The sequence below is a fragment of the Thalassophryne amazonica genome, chromosome 4, assembly GCF_902500255.1.
Source record: "Thalassophryne amazonica chromosome 4, fThaAma1.1, whole genome shotgun sequence".
Classification (NCBI taxonomy): Eukaryota; Metazoa; Chordata; class Actinopteri; order Batrachoidiformes; family Batrachoididae; genus Thalassophryne; species Thalassophryne amazonica.
In genome coordinates, this window is record NC_047106.1 from 138,839,308 (window position 1) to 138,854,035 (window position 14,728).

Here is a 14,728-nt window from a genome sequence, read left to right on the forward strand (position 1 = left end):
CAAATTTACAATCTGTACAGGAGCCACTTTGACCTCCGACAACAGGCTTTGACTTCAGCATTATTGACTGACACAGATGAGTTGAACTGAGCGATTCTTATTGCCTCACACTCAGCTCTGTGAAACGCTCCGGCGTCCGCGCGAGTCAATGTCCAGCCAGAGTTAGCAAAAGAGAAAAGATGCTCTTTGGTCCATCAAACACAGTGGCCATGTCAGGAGAGGGTCTGTCCTGAGGCTGCTGGACACGAGCCAGAGACAGTGAGCCAGGGACACAGACAGAGAGACAGACAGACAGAGACAGAGAGAGAGACTGAGAGAGAGACAGAGAGAGACTGAGAGAGAGACACAGAGACTGACAGAGAGAGAGAGAGACACACAGACAGACAGAGACAGAGACAGACAGAGAGACAGAGACAGATGTCCAGTTAGATGAGGAGCAGCAGCCCCTCCACCAGCTCACGCGTGCACGCGGGCGTGGCGGGCGTCCACATTAGGAGGTGTTGAGCACCGAGCGGCTGTACAAAGTTTGGTAATAAGCGCCTGAATCCATGGTAACCGGACCTGGGCTGTCGTAGATCTGCTTAGCTCCCACAGGAGACCCGCTGGCATAGCTGTTGTAAGCCATCACCTGGTCCTGGTAGGACTTGAGGTCCATCTTCTGCTCATTGGACATGAGGTTGGTGATGGAGAAGGGGTGGTTGAAGTTGTAGTGGGGGTCCAGGGACTTGAGAGCGTCACTCTGCAGGTCCATGTGCTGCTGCACGGTGCTGGGCAAAAGGTGAACATTACCCCCTAAGGACTGGGTGTGGAGGAGCAGGTTGGAGGACGAGGTGGTGGAGGACAGGGACAAGGAGGATGGCGGGATGGATGATGAGGTGGATGAAGAAGGGTGAAGAGAAACCGGTGGGCTGTGGAGGTGTGAGGAGGAAAGCGCAGGGCAGTCTAATGGAACCAGGGAGTTTCTCAGGTGTTGCTGGTCATCTGAAGAGGAGCTGGGGTGGGAGTTGTCTGAGTGGGCCGAGTCAGCTCCTTCCGAGCCTCCTGCTGGGCTGCGCTCCTCCACCAGGTTGTCCCCACTGTGGCCTCCCTTCCCAGTGTTCATCTCCTGGGTTTTGCCTCCTTTCTTTGCTGCCTTGTCCTCTATCTTGAAGCGTTTCTGGCGTCTGAGGTAGCAGCCGTTTTCAAACATGTTTCCAGACTGTGGGTGCAGCGTCCAGTAAGAACCTTTGCCCGGCTTGTCCGGTGAGCGAGCCACTTTGACGAAGCAGTCGTTGAAGGAGAGCGAGTGGCGGATGGAGTTCTGCCAGCGCTGCTGGTTCTCGCGGTAATAGGGGAACAAGTCCATGATCCACTGGTAGATCTCGTTTAGGGTCAGCATCTTGCTTCCGCTTTGCTGGATTGCCATGGTGATGAGGGAGATGTAGGAGTATGGCGGTTTGGCGTGGGTCAGTGAGCGCCTGTAGGGTTTAGGGGGAATCTCTTTAGGCCCCGTCCGGCTCAGAGAGGTACTGGACGGGTATCCCAGCTGGCTCATGGACTGGCCCATGTTCTGGTAGTGGGATAGCGAACCTAAGGAGGAAGACGCGGCAGTGCCCAGCTGAGTGAGTGAGCCCGAACTCAAGGAGGAGGCCACTGGGGAAAGCGGCATGTGGCCGGGCCCAGAGCCCATGGAGGCCAGAGGGGAGCTGCTGAGGCTGCTGCTGGGGTACGCCATGTTCATGCCTGCGGGCGAGGCCGTGGCCGGGTTCAGGTTGATGTAGCTGTTGATGGTTCCCATGGAGCCCAAACCAGAGTTCATGGTGCTGGGAGAGGAATACATCTGGAGACAAAAAAAAAAAAAAAACAACACCTGGTTACACACAGAAACATGGCAGATGAAAGAAAAAACGTCTTTAATTAAAAGTTACTGACTATCAAAATAATTCTGGCTCACACTACAAAATCAACTTTCAGAGATTATTTGGCTTGAAATTATAAAACTATAAAGTCCACACATAATTATATTATTTTTATAACCTCAAATCTAAAAAAAATTCAAAATGAAAAGAAATGTCTATATCATGACCTCAATTAAATAATATAAACCTACATAAAATACAAATAGACTAGATTATGTAAGTGTTCACTGCCTTTAATATATACATTAAAAACTCTTCTTCAGACAAGTTGCATAAAATTTGGACTGGTTGTATGAAATGTAAACAGTGATATGGGACCATAAGGTGTGGAGCAGGTTGTCCTCAGTAATGTGCGTCAGTCTGCACAAACTGGACTTCTGAGGGAAGCCACCAAGTTTACAGTTTCCATCAGAGAGACGACGCACATCATTTTGTTTGTTGTTTCACCACTTACACCTACATGGTGAAGTGCAGCAGAAGAAGTTGGGGCTGCAAAAGACAGGAAATCTGACTTTCACAGACGTGCACTAAAAAAAATGTTGGATTTATGTGATTTCAATATGCACATTTGCACATGATCAGAATGTATCCAAATAACATCATTTTCTGATGTACATCTAATTGAAATACATCAGAAAATGATGTTATTTGGATACATTCTGATCATGTGCAAATGTAGATATTTATTAAATCATGTTTCCCTTTTTTCATTATGGAAGAATTGATTTCATGTAGTTATTTTAAAGTGTGTTATTTTGTGTTTTCACTCAGGTTTTATCTTTTTATTTAATTCAGATCACGTTGTTTCACAGTTTCATTATAATCATAAAAAAACTAAATAAATAACGAAAAACGTTGCAGTCAGAAGTCTGGGTTTTATTCTTTATATATGATATCATAAAACAATAAAGACGCGTAAAACGTGCGCGGAGTCTTTACAAACGCTTTTTGTGAGGAAAATAAATGAATGTGAAGGAAATGTTGGCCGTGCATTTATTCCTGAGAGGTTTCTGTTTTATCAATGCACAATGAGGCTCTCAGTGCGCGGAGTGGCCGTGGATTTCACACTGTGGCGTTAACCTGAAAATGCGTAAAAGCGCGTCATGGTGCGTCTATGTGCACGCGGCCTTTTCAGCGCCTTTACAGAAAGTTAATATATTTTCAAAAATAAAAAATCAATCAATCAATCAATAGACAGAGATTTTGGAGTTCTCTGGGGTATTTTTGTACTTTAGTTTGAGGGATTCGCGTCTTTGAATTTGACAGAATAAAGTTTTTGTGCCAAAAGGCCCGCGGCGGCCCGAGGGACAAAATGTCCAAAGGAACAGACGCGCGGTGGTTAAATATTATCAGACTCTTGATTCTGTGTAATTTCATCAGGTCCGTCTGAGGTGAGAAGTGAAGCCGCTGATGGAATTAACTCTAATTAAATTAGAGAGTAAAGAGACGCTGGGTCGCTTCATTTACACTGCAGACAGAAAAAAAGGCCCCACGGACGACAAAAATTCAAGAAAATAAAAATATACTAAAGGGGAGAAGAACGCGTTTTATAACCTTGATGTTTAGATTCAATTTTTTTGGAATGATTTATTAAGAATTTTGTCGGAATTCTTTTTTTAAAATGCGCCATTCTGACTCTGCGCTTATTTTTATGGTGTTTTAATTCCTGCCCGAACAAAGACGAACGAGTTTAGATATATTTTAGGACCACAGCTGTTTGTCGTTCAGCGTTCATCTGAAAAAGTTTTTTTTTTTTTCATCTCACTTAAAATAATGAAATTGATCATTTATAAAACACGTAAGCGTAAAGCGCGCGCGCATAAATAAAACACGCTGTGCGGTAAATAATAATAATAATAATAATAATAATAATAATAATAATAATAATAATAATAATAATAATAATAATAATAATAGTCTTTTTCTCGATATCGATTTATTTAGTTAGTTCACCTCGCTGGCCTCGCTGTAGAAAGTATTCCACTCCGGCAGTTCGTGATTTTCCATCTTCACGGAGTTCAACATCCCAAAGAGGCAGTTTGGAGGAGAGGAACTGATCTGAGCGCCGTCACCGAAAACACAACCGGGATCCTTCAGGGGCAAAGTCCAGACCGCTCACTGGTCCACGGCGTCCATCCGCGGGACCGAGGAGCTGGCTTCAGGCTGGCTGGAGGTTTGTGGCGGAGATCCAGAGCGTCAATCCGGCGGCGGCGCCAGGACGTCCCGGTCTTATAGGGGCAGCGGGTCCCGCCCCGCTCGTCACGACGCACCACAGGGTTCGAATCCAGGAAGGGCCCCGATCACAGGCCGATGTGGCCCCCTGGTGTGCGACTGCACCGGGCCACGGGCACCGTGGACACCTGAAGGCCAAATATGTCCCATCAGCCATTGCGACACAGCAAACTGCTTTGAACCACATGCAGTAACATTTTGAAGTGGAGCACCGCAGAGCGCACACCTCCGCCAACACCAGCTTCCAATTCCACAAAGTTTTATCTTGGAAAAAAAAAAATCCAAGTTCAAAGTCCTGTTTTTAAAACATAATATAAAAGTTCCTTTCAACACTCAAAAAACTGACTCATTGGATTGAATTTCCATCTAATAAATATAAGCAGTCCCAACTAAACTAAATTAAATTATCTTGATGGATGTGCTTTATTTGAGCTGGGGCTACATATATATTTATTAGATAGAAATCCTACTCATTACTTAATTGAGTTCATCCAATGAATCATTTTTTGAGTGAATGTTAAAAAGAATCAAATATTTGTTAAATCCGCAGAACGACTCCGATGCGGATCAAACTTAGTCTGTTTATTGAGAGTGCCAGTTTGCACCTCACTGTCACAAATGAGAGTGATTGAGGCACTTTTGATTGAGATAATATGCAAAATGTATATCAAATGGGCTTTTCAATATTAATGTCCACAAAATCCACTGTCCGGATCAGATCCGGATCAAACTTTGTCAGGTGATAGTGAGCATCAGTCTGCACCTCACTTTCAAATATGAGAGTGATTGGGGCACGTTTGATTAAAATATAATCTAAAATATACATTAATTTTGGTTTTCAATGTTAAATTTAAATGGCCACAAAATCTGTAATATGGTTCAGATCCGGATCAAACTTTGTCAGTTGATAAAGGATGCCATCCAACATAACACTCTATATGAAAAAAAATTTGATCTCTTTTGACAGTTATAAATTTTTGAAAAAATCGTTCAGTGTTAAAGGATAGGGATTTTTCAAATTTTCCAACATCCACCAAGGGTTGACGAGGACTCAAAATAAAAGATAGGTGACCCGGACTTTACCTGGAACCGGATTCCGCAACACAATGCAATAATTGCATACTGATCCAGAATGGTCCAACTGATCAATCTGATATTTAATTCACAAGCTGAAACAAAATAGTGTCTTCCTGATCTTGGTTGTTACATCGTGATGTCATATCCGTGAAGTAGTTTTGAATAATAAGAATAAGAAAAGTCTGCAAAGTGAAATCTTGATCCAGAATCCGGATCCAGATCACTGCCAAAATTTAATGGATTCTTCCAAGGCCTAACACCAGTGACGTGTAGTCAGGGGAGGCACAATTAAGAGCAAATGAAATGGTTATATTTATCCAGTGATTTGTACTATAAAGTTATTTTCCTTTTAACTTCACCAGTTTTAGATTATTTTTTAATTTTTTACTGGTCTAACTGCTGTCATGCTGTGCAGTCAGACTGTCTCACTGTCTCTCTGCATGTCACCATTAAAATGATCAAACACTTATGAACTTAAATTCCATAGTTTAGCTGATGTACATAATGTACAGTGTTTTTTGTCAACAGCTGTATGTGTGTGATGTGTTTCGTGTGCTGAGCAATCACAACATGGCCGCAAAAAGGCACCAAGTGAGGCACGCACTTCTCCTGCCTCATGGTAGGGGGCACTAGTGATCCCACGGATTCTTTTTTACAGCAACTGCTCAGCTGCAGAATAAGTGACAGCAAGCTACAAGAGCAGCCGTTCGTTTATTTTTTCCTCTCACCTGGACTTTAGTTTTAGAATGGAGGATTACATATCCAAACTGAAACTTTTCTACTTTTCCTGCCTTATTTTCTCAACTTGTGACAATGTCTGGACTCAGATGACGTGAAGAATTTGCAAAGAAGTGTCATCAAACACGCGTGGTCGACCACTCACATTTAAAGTGAGAAAACATAAAAACATATAGTAGGAACAGGACTGATGAAGGACGACTTTCTTCCCCAGCAGTGATCTCCACTGAGACAGAGAGAATTTTAAAACTGAAGGAAGATAAGGTAAACTTCTACAAACAAGTGATTGATGCTTTTGTTCAGAAGGAGCGGCACATGGACTTCATTTATAAGTAAAGGTAAGACCATAATAACATTTTTTTTAAAATGTGCTTTTTGTGTGCTACAGTTTTTATGTGTAAAGAATGCTGATATGAGATTTTAAACATAACCTGTTTAGTGCTGCCAATCAAATGATGAATAAGCTACTCTCTGGGGTTCATATGTTTATAAATCTGATTGTGATGAAGTCAGTGCCTCACCAGCCATCAACCTCACCACACGTCACCAATGTCTGGTAAAAATTTGGTGAAAATCCGTTAAGTAGTTTTGACGTAATCCTTAAAATCCGACAAAGTGAAGGGAACAAATTGAAATCCTGATGCAGAATCCAGTCTTCCATGGCCTAATATCTATGTGTGGTAAAAGTTTTGTCAAAATCCATGCATTAGTTTTGACATAATCCTGCTAACAGACAGACAGACAGATAAATAAATGCTGATGATTTTATTACGTCTTTGGTGGACATAACAAACAACTTTGTTGGTGGAGGTAATGAATGCAAAAATAGTCTGCATAATGTTTACAGATAGATAGACAGATATATAGATAGATAGATAAAAAATGAACAGCAGTTGTTTGAAAGCAGAAATCCAAAGTAATACATTCATTTAAAATAATACAATACTTAAAGGTGTTTATATATATATATGTTATTTAAACACATTTCATTAATTTGTACCATTACATGGTGAAGAAGACTGGACTGCAAAAGACAGGAAATCTGATTCTTACAGATGTGCACTGAAAAAAACCTGTTTGATTTATATTTCAGTATGTACATTTGCACATGATCAGAATGTATCCAAAGTAAATCATTTATTTTAATGTAACACAATCTGAGGCCATTTTGACATTAAATTTTGAATGGACCAAAATTCAAGTAAAATTTTGCCTGATGGAAAAACTAACTTTGCCATTCCTAATCAGTCTACTTGAAGGGTATATGGTGAAATTTTCATCAAAATCGTAGTCAGTCATCCAGCCAACCCCGCCTGATTTTCTCCGAGACAGCTCATTAATAAATTTGCAAACATTTCAAAGAAAAAAAAAACTTCATGTTGTCATGGGATTCTGTGAGTAGAATTTTGAAAGGGAAAAATTAATTAACTCAATTTTGGAATAAAGCTGAAACAAAATGTGGAAAAAGTGAAGCACTGTGAATACTTTCCAGATGCACTGTTATACTATGTAATATTATATTATGTTTTGTTCTTAATTTGTTCTCAATTATTTTTTAATTATACATTAATTCAAGGCTAAAATCCAATCTGACATACATATATATATATATATATATATATATATATATATATATATATATATATATATATATATATATATATATATATATATATATATATATATATGTGTGTGTGTGTGTGTGTGTATACATTGATTTAGAAAGACACTTGCTACCTCCAGTAAAATTCCTTTTTCAGCCATGCATACGGCCCCTTGTTATGTCTTAATAACTTTGGTGCTCTGGCTGATTATGTAAAACCAGCTGTCAAGAATTTGAGAGTGATATTTGACAGCTATTTGAGGTTTGATCAACAGATAAACTCTGTTGTCAAAGCAAGTTTCTTCCAGCTACGTCTTCTGGCTAAAGTACAGCCCTTCCTCAGTATTTCACAAATTATTTTTTACTTTTATGTTTGATACTCTGTATGCTTCTTACCCTGTGTGCTGCTATCCAATGCTGCTGGAACCTTAGTTTCCCTGAGGGACTCTTCCCAAGGGATCAATGAAGTTCTATCTAGTTATCTAGACATGATTGTGTGGTGGGCATTCATGCCTTCATCAGCTCGACTTGATTACTGTCATGTGTTTTATACTAACCAGTCTTCTCTTGCACGCCTCCAATTTGTAAAAGGCTGCTGTTCATCTTTTAATGAACACTTTCAGACGTGAGCACATTACACCTGTACTTTACTCACTCCACTGGCTTCCAGTTCATTTTAGAATTGATTTTAAGATCTTAATGTTTGTTTTTAAAGTTATTATTGTTGGCCTCTGTTTATTCTTCTCTACATGAGTCAAGACAGAAGTCAGACTACGAGAGCAAGAGTTTTAGCTGAGGAAGCTTCTGCGATTTGAAGCGAAACGTCCTCGCATCAAGCAACCCAGTCCAGTTGAAGATTCAAGCTTCTCTACTAGAAACCACCTGGACAACTGAGAGCCTACACAGAAACGTTAATGATCTTGCAACATCTGAAATTTTAACTTTCCGCACCTACAGGAGGAGATTACGGGTGGCCGGTCAACTTTATGTCAATGTTCTGAGGTCAGAATATAAACTCTGGGCTTGTGCTTTTGCGGTAGCTGAACCTGGAACAAGTTACCTCCTGTCCTGGCACTTTTTAACTCAAAGCTAAAGACGTATTTATTTAAACTGGCTTTAAATCGTGGTGCTGCTCTGACATGTTTTGTTTTATTTAACATTATATACATTATGTAACTTTATTGTATGTTTGTTTTATTCTTGTGAATCTTTGATTTTATTGTAAAGCACTTTATCTGGTTGCTGTAAAGGGCTTTATAAATAAATATGATTGATTGATTGATTGATTGATTGATTGATTGATTGATTGATTGATTGATTGATTGACTGATTGATTGATTTTGTGTCATCCAGCACATGACAAAAGCTGCTGATGGTGGAAACCTGATTTCATCCAGAAAACCTTTGAAGACCACATTAAAGACAAGTTTGTGTGTGAGATCAGAAATGTCTCCTGTGATCGTTTGTCGTCATGAGGGCAGAATATTTGTGGCTCCGCCCACACTTTGAGGACCGTTCTGATTAAAAAAAAAAAAAGAAAAAAAAAAGCACAATATGAACGCTTTCAAAAGAGTCACGCGGAAATGACGCAGAGTTGATTGATGAAGATAAAAGCAGGTTAAACTTACTGTGTGTGTTTTGATCGTCTGAAAGTCAAACGTCACTTTGCCACATTGACCCGAGGTCAAAGCCTCTGATCCCGCTTCGGGCGCGGAATCCACATCGGCTCCGGGTCCAGACAGCGCTGTGAATGTCAATGCGCACTAACGGCCGCTCAGTGCGCCAAAAGCGCTGCGCAGGCGGGAGGTCGACGGGATTAAGAGGCGAGGAAATCAGAAGTCCCGCAGGAAGCTGCGACGTCTTTAATGTCAAAAAGAGGAGCTGCTGCTGCGCCCGCGCCCGCGCGCGCTGTGCGCTCTAATGCGCGCCGCGAGCACAGCAGCTTTCCTAAATATTTATGACGGTGACACTTTTTTTAATGGTGTTTTCATGGCGGCTGAGACTTTGTCACCTTTTCTCTATCAGATCCATTAACACCTCAGTGTCATTAAGTGGAACCAAATTAGCTGTTTAATCTGGAATGTGCCCGAAACAAAAGGCCAGTGACCTCTGACCTGCAGAGCCTGAGCCAAAGACAGGATAAGGGTTCACTCACACATCATAACCCCCTGACTTCTGTGTGCATTCTGACAGAAGGACCTCAAACACACAACCCAGCGGTGCACAGAGCAGGGTGCTGCAGCCACTAAACACAAGGCTCGGCACAACCAGCCTCGGCACAACCGCTGGAAACAGGTCGTGTTGTGTAACGTCAGTTTATATATATATATATATATATATATATATATATATATATATATATATATACTAATCCCCAGAGCAGCAGTGGTAAGGAAAAACTCCCTGTGAGGAAGAAACCTCAAGCAGACCAGACTCAATGACCCTCTGCTTGGGCCATGCTACAAACACAAATTACAGAATAATTCACAAAATGAATATACAGGAAATGTTGTTGGTGCACAGTACAGGAGGGTCGCCAACATGAATACAGCTCCCATCTCCGGATGGAGCCACACCTTAAACAGAGAGAAAAAGCAGAATCAGGTGTCAGAAAGACAAGTAATACAGTAGAATTTGTCAACATTAAATAACAAGACAAACAGGAAATACTAAGGTGATCGCCGGCCCCTAGCCCTGAGCTTCACTAAAAGACCCAGAATTTGGGTAAAGTTGAGGCTGCGGCCCGCTCCAATTACTAATAAAATGAATTAAAAGAGTAAAAAGCGTAAAACAAAACTATATATATATATATATATATATATATATATATATATATATATATATATATATATATATATATATACAAAACAGAAGCAGCACACAAAATAACACAAGAGTCTGGGGTTAATCACATCACAGAAAGATATTAAAAGACAGAAAAACTAAAAGTGTTAATGGTTTGTGCATTTGTGGAGTTACTTTACTGACTGAACGTTTTTGCCAGTATTACTAACAGCTGTACTGTCAGGCAGCGCGGTGACCAAGCAGCTGGTGCACTAAGAAGGTGTGTGGTTCAAGACCATTCCTACCTGTTTGCTGTGTATTGTGGTGCTGTGTCAGGAAGGGCTGCCGGTGTAAAATTTGTGCCAAATCAACAGTCACCTCAGATCTGCAGAAATGAAGTTCACCTATTCATTATTAAAACAAAAAGTCTTCTCATTTGCTTCTATATATCAGGTCCCACAGTTCCAGTGACGTGTCTTTGAAACTGGAAACATGTGACTCAATAATGATAACAACAATAATCACAATATTTCTGAAAAACATTGTGGTTCCAGATGGAGCAGCATCAACAAGCTGGATTAGTTTGAGTTTACTGAAAAGAAGATTAAAAAATATCTCTGCACAAAAGCACAGATTTTTTTTTAATCTTCTTTTCAGGAAGATAATAAATTATTCCAAATTCAACATAAAAGTTCTCTAAATTCATAGAATAATCACACCACAATTGAATGTCATCCTTGAAAAGTAAAAGAGGTTAACTTTGATAACTTAACATTTTTAAATATAAAAACAACTCTGTTTCATAAAATTATTTCATGATCATTGAAGTAATTGTTTTTCAGTATTTCATTAATTGCAACAGAGATGAAGTGTAAACTTAACTGATTAGTAAAATTCTTACAGATGTTTCATTTCTGGGTAAAAAAAAACAAACAAACATCAATATTCAAATTTAATGTGACTGATATTCATTGTTTGATGCCATGGATCAATTTAAAGTGGACTTCTTTGGCTTTAGAGGGGAAAAATCAAAATGTCCAGTTTTTCTTTCTTAAATTCTTTACATTTCTTTCTTGTGTCTGAATGTCTGAATATCATTGCAAATACAATCTTTAAATAACAGAACTTTCTCTTTAAGGATTGGATATTTTTAAGAGACATATTTGATTTTGCTTCATTTGTGTTTCTGAGGCTTTGAAGTTAGATATCAAACATCACCAGTGAGTGAGTGAGTGAACAGAATCAGTCACAAACAAATAAACACAGGAATTCACAATTTTAAATGAGTTGAATAAGTGTTGAGAATGTGGTTTATCCCCACGTCATAACTGAGACAGGCTGCCACCTCGTGGCAGACAGCAGCAATGTCAGTATCAGCATCACGTGACGTCATGTTCAGAATGTGAGACACACAACTATCTGCCAGAAGTGTGCAACAACATTTCATATGAAAATGAATCATATTTTGCAGTGATAGTTAGGTCCATAAGTATTTGGACAGTGGCACTTTTTATACACAGTCCTTCCATTTTTAGAAGCCATAAGTAACGTCAAAAAAAAAAAAAAAGGATTATTAATATTACTAAAAAACATCACTTTGACACCACTATTTTTTTAAGACAAGCCAGGGGATTAATGCACAAACATTTCCAAGTTAATGAACTGATCCTGGACTTCATTTCTATCAATCATTAAGAAATATATAGTACTGTCTGGAGGAGGCAGTTCTGAAAAAAAAATGAACTGCACAACAATGAGATGAGTGAGGGAAGCCACCAAGACATCCAGACACCCCGGAGGGAGTCCTACACACCTGGACAAAATTGTTGGTCCTCCTACATTTTATGAGCACATTGGTCAGAAATAAATGTAAATGAAGCAATTTTGTTGAATCAACATTTTTTTTAAATGTCCAAAGTAACAAGAGCAAAACAAAATGTTTTCATAAAGTGAAACTAAAATTCCTGACATAAAATGTATGCTGGCTGTAGTTATTGGCAACCTTTGATGAATTTCCAGTGAATCATCACTTTTACAGCCAGTTTTCTTCAGTCAAGTTTACACGAATATTTGCAAGTCCCTGAATATGTATTGGACATCATTTCCACTCATGTTTAAGAAATACAAACAGTATGGTACTCTTATCTTTCTTATGTCTTATTATTTATTATTATATATCCTTTTTCTTGAGCCGCTTGGGTGGGTAGAGAGAGTTCCCATGGGATAAAAAAGCTTTTCAACCTACCATCCCTGGTTCTCAAGACCAGGCACCTAAGTGGCTCTACTCTACTCTTTTCTACTCTTCTATTTTATGCTTCCTTTTTAGATATTTAGATATACCTTAGTATACTAGCATATTCCATCTTAGAATTGGAATATACTATATAAGATATACCTACTGAATTTTCATGAGCGACACATTTCAGACTGAACAGTGGGCTTCATTCACAGTATCTTTTAAAGAATCTTCTTAGATTCCTTTTTAAGCTGTCCCTAAGAAGGTTCTTAAGAAATGTCTACATCAGATTCATCAGCGTGTTCTTAAACTGCAGAATTGTTCACAGCTGTGTTCTTAAGTTGATGAATCTCTTCTCCTCGTAAATTGAAAGTGCATGCCTGGTAGGCCTAATTAACAATGATTAGCATAATTAACAGCCCATTAATGCCCATAAAAGGGCAGGACACTCCATTGCTGTGTCCAGATGCAGATTTCATAATAAAGAGGAAACAAAATGCCGAAAGCAAAAGAAAAATCAATTTCAGGCAAAGAGAAAAAAGAACTGTGGCAGTTCAGAAGAGGAGGTAATGCTGCATAATGATAATTCATTTTATTGTGGAAAAATGTATACAAATTTGTATATATCGCCACATGATAACAACAACAAACAAGGGAAAAAATACATTAAAACCATAATACAAATCATAATTTTATTTAAAAGCATCCACACTAGGCGAGGTAATCACATACCAAGGCAAACTATTCCACAACATAATAGCTCTATTGTTGATTTTTTTTTTTTTTTCCTTATTACCTCCGCCAAGGAAGTTATGTTTTTGGTCGTGTCCGTTTGTTTGTTGGTTGGTTGGTTTGTTTGTTAGCAGGATTACTCAAAAAATCCTAAATGGATTTCAATGAAATTTTTACCAGGGGTGTATCTTGGCCTAACTTAGAAGTCATTAAATTTTGGTAATGATCCGGAACAGGATCCGGATCCAGTTATTTTTTTTAAAGGATTCTTTATCATTGCAGGATAGGGCCAATTTCAACATTTTTGCATCTAACTTCATGAAGACGGGTCACAAAGGCTGAAGAAAAATTAAGTTACGACACAACAATAATTTAGCATCTGTTTCTCCTCATTGAATAAACTTATTAGGAAAAAAAAAAACTTGTGTAGTTCATGCAGTTTCTCTTTATAAAGACATTTGCTGAAGATCTAAGGGTTTAACCACTGAATCTGAAACATGACGGTAGATGCATGAAACGACGTGGAATAAGTCTCTTTGCCAAAAGGTACTCCATGTGACGTCAGTGACCCTATGGCCTTGGCGGAGGTTTCAATCAATCAATCAATCAATCAATCAATCAATCAATTTTATTTATATAGCGCCAAATCACAACAAACAGTTGCCCCAAGGCGCTTTATATTGTAAGGCAAGGCCATACAATAATTACGTAAAAACCCCAACGGTCAAAACGACCCCCTGTGAGCAAGCACTTGGCGACAGTGGGAAGGAAAAACTCCCTTTAAACAGGAAGAAACCTCCAGCAGAACCAGGCTCAGGGAGGGGCAGTCTTCTGCTGGGACTGGTTGGGGCTGAGGGAGAGAACCAAGAAAAAGACATGCTGTGGAGGGGAGCAGAGATCAATCACTAATGATTAAATGCAGAGTGGTGCATACAGAGCAAAAAGAGAAAGAAACAGTGCATCATGGGAACCCCCCAGCAGTCTAAGTCTATAGCAGCATAACTAAGGGATGGTTCAGGGTCACCTGATCCAGCCCTAACTATAAGCTTTAGCAAAAAGGAAAGTTTTAAGCCTAATCTTAAAAGTAGAGAGGGTGTCTGTCTCCCTGATCTGAATTGGGAGCTGGTTCCACAGGAGAGGAGCCTGAAAGCTGAAGGCTCTGCCTCCCATTCTACTCTTACAAACCCTAGGAACTACAAGTAAGCCTGCAGTCTGAGAGCGAAGCGCTCTATTGGGGTGATATGGTACTATGAGGTCCCTAAGATAAGATGGGACCTGATTATTCAAAACCTTATAAGTAAGAAGAAGAATTTTAAATTCTATTCTAGAATTAACAGGAAGCCAATGAAGAGAGGCCAATATGGGTGAGATATGCTCTCTCCTTTGCTCTCTTTGCTCTCTCCGAGTGTTTCTAGTGTTCAATCTAGA

At 39.5% G+C, this 14,728-nt stretch overlaps 1 protein-coding gene across 2 annotated transcripts; it reads right to left on the reverse strand.

Annotated features, from left to right (window-relative positions):
- Nucleotides 1-394: 394 nt before the first annotated feature.
- foxa3 (forkhead box A3) lies at nt 395-14,153 on the reverse strand. 2 transcript variants are annotated; one of them, XM_034168674.1, is made up of 3 exons: nt 14,142-14,153; nt 3,852-4,054; nt 395-1,819 (listed from the first exon to the last, which is right to left on the reverse strand). In XM_034168674.1, exons 2-3 carry the CDS (start codon nt 3,921-3,923, stop codon nt 491-493), a joined length of 1,401 nt encoding a protein of 466 aa, XP_034024565.1. In that variant the 5' UTR covers nt 3,924-4,054; nt 14,142-14,153; the 3' UTR covers nt 395-490. The 2 variants fall into 2 exon arrangements, with proteins under 2 accessions (XP_034024565.1, XP_034024564.1); XM_034168673.1 differs by lacking the exon at nt 14,142-14,153 and having other exon boundaries at nt 3,852-4,136.
- Between the last annotated feature and the right edge of the window lie 575 nt (nt 14,154-14,728).

Coding starts and splice junctions, on each gene's coding strand:
- foxa3 (XM_034168674.1), bottom strand. CDS start 3,923: ATGTTGAACTCCGTGAAGATGGAAAATCACGAACTGCCGGAGTGGAAT. Junction 1,820..3,851: donor TCTACAGCGAGGCCAGCGAG/GTGAACTAACTA, acceptor TTTTGTCTCCAG/ATGTATTCCTCTCCCAGCAC.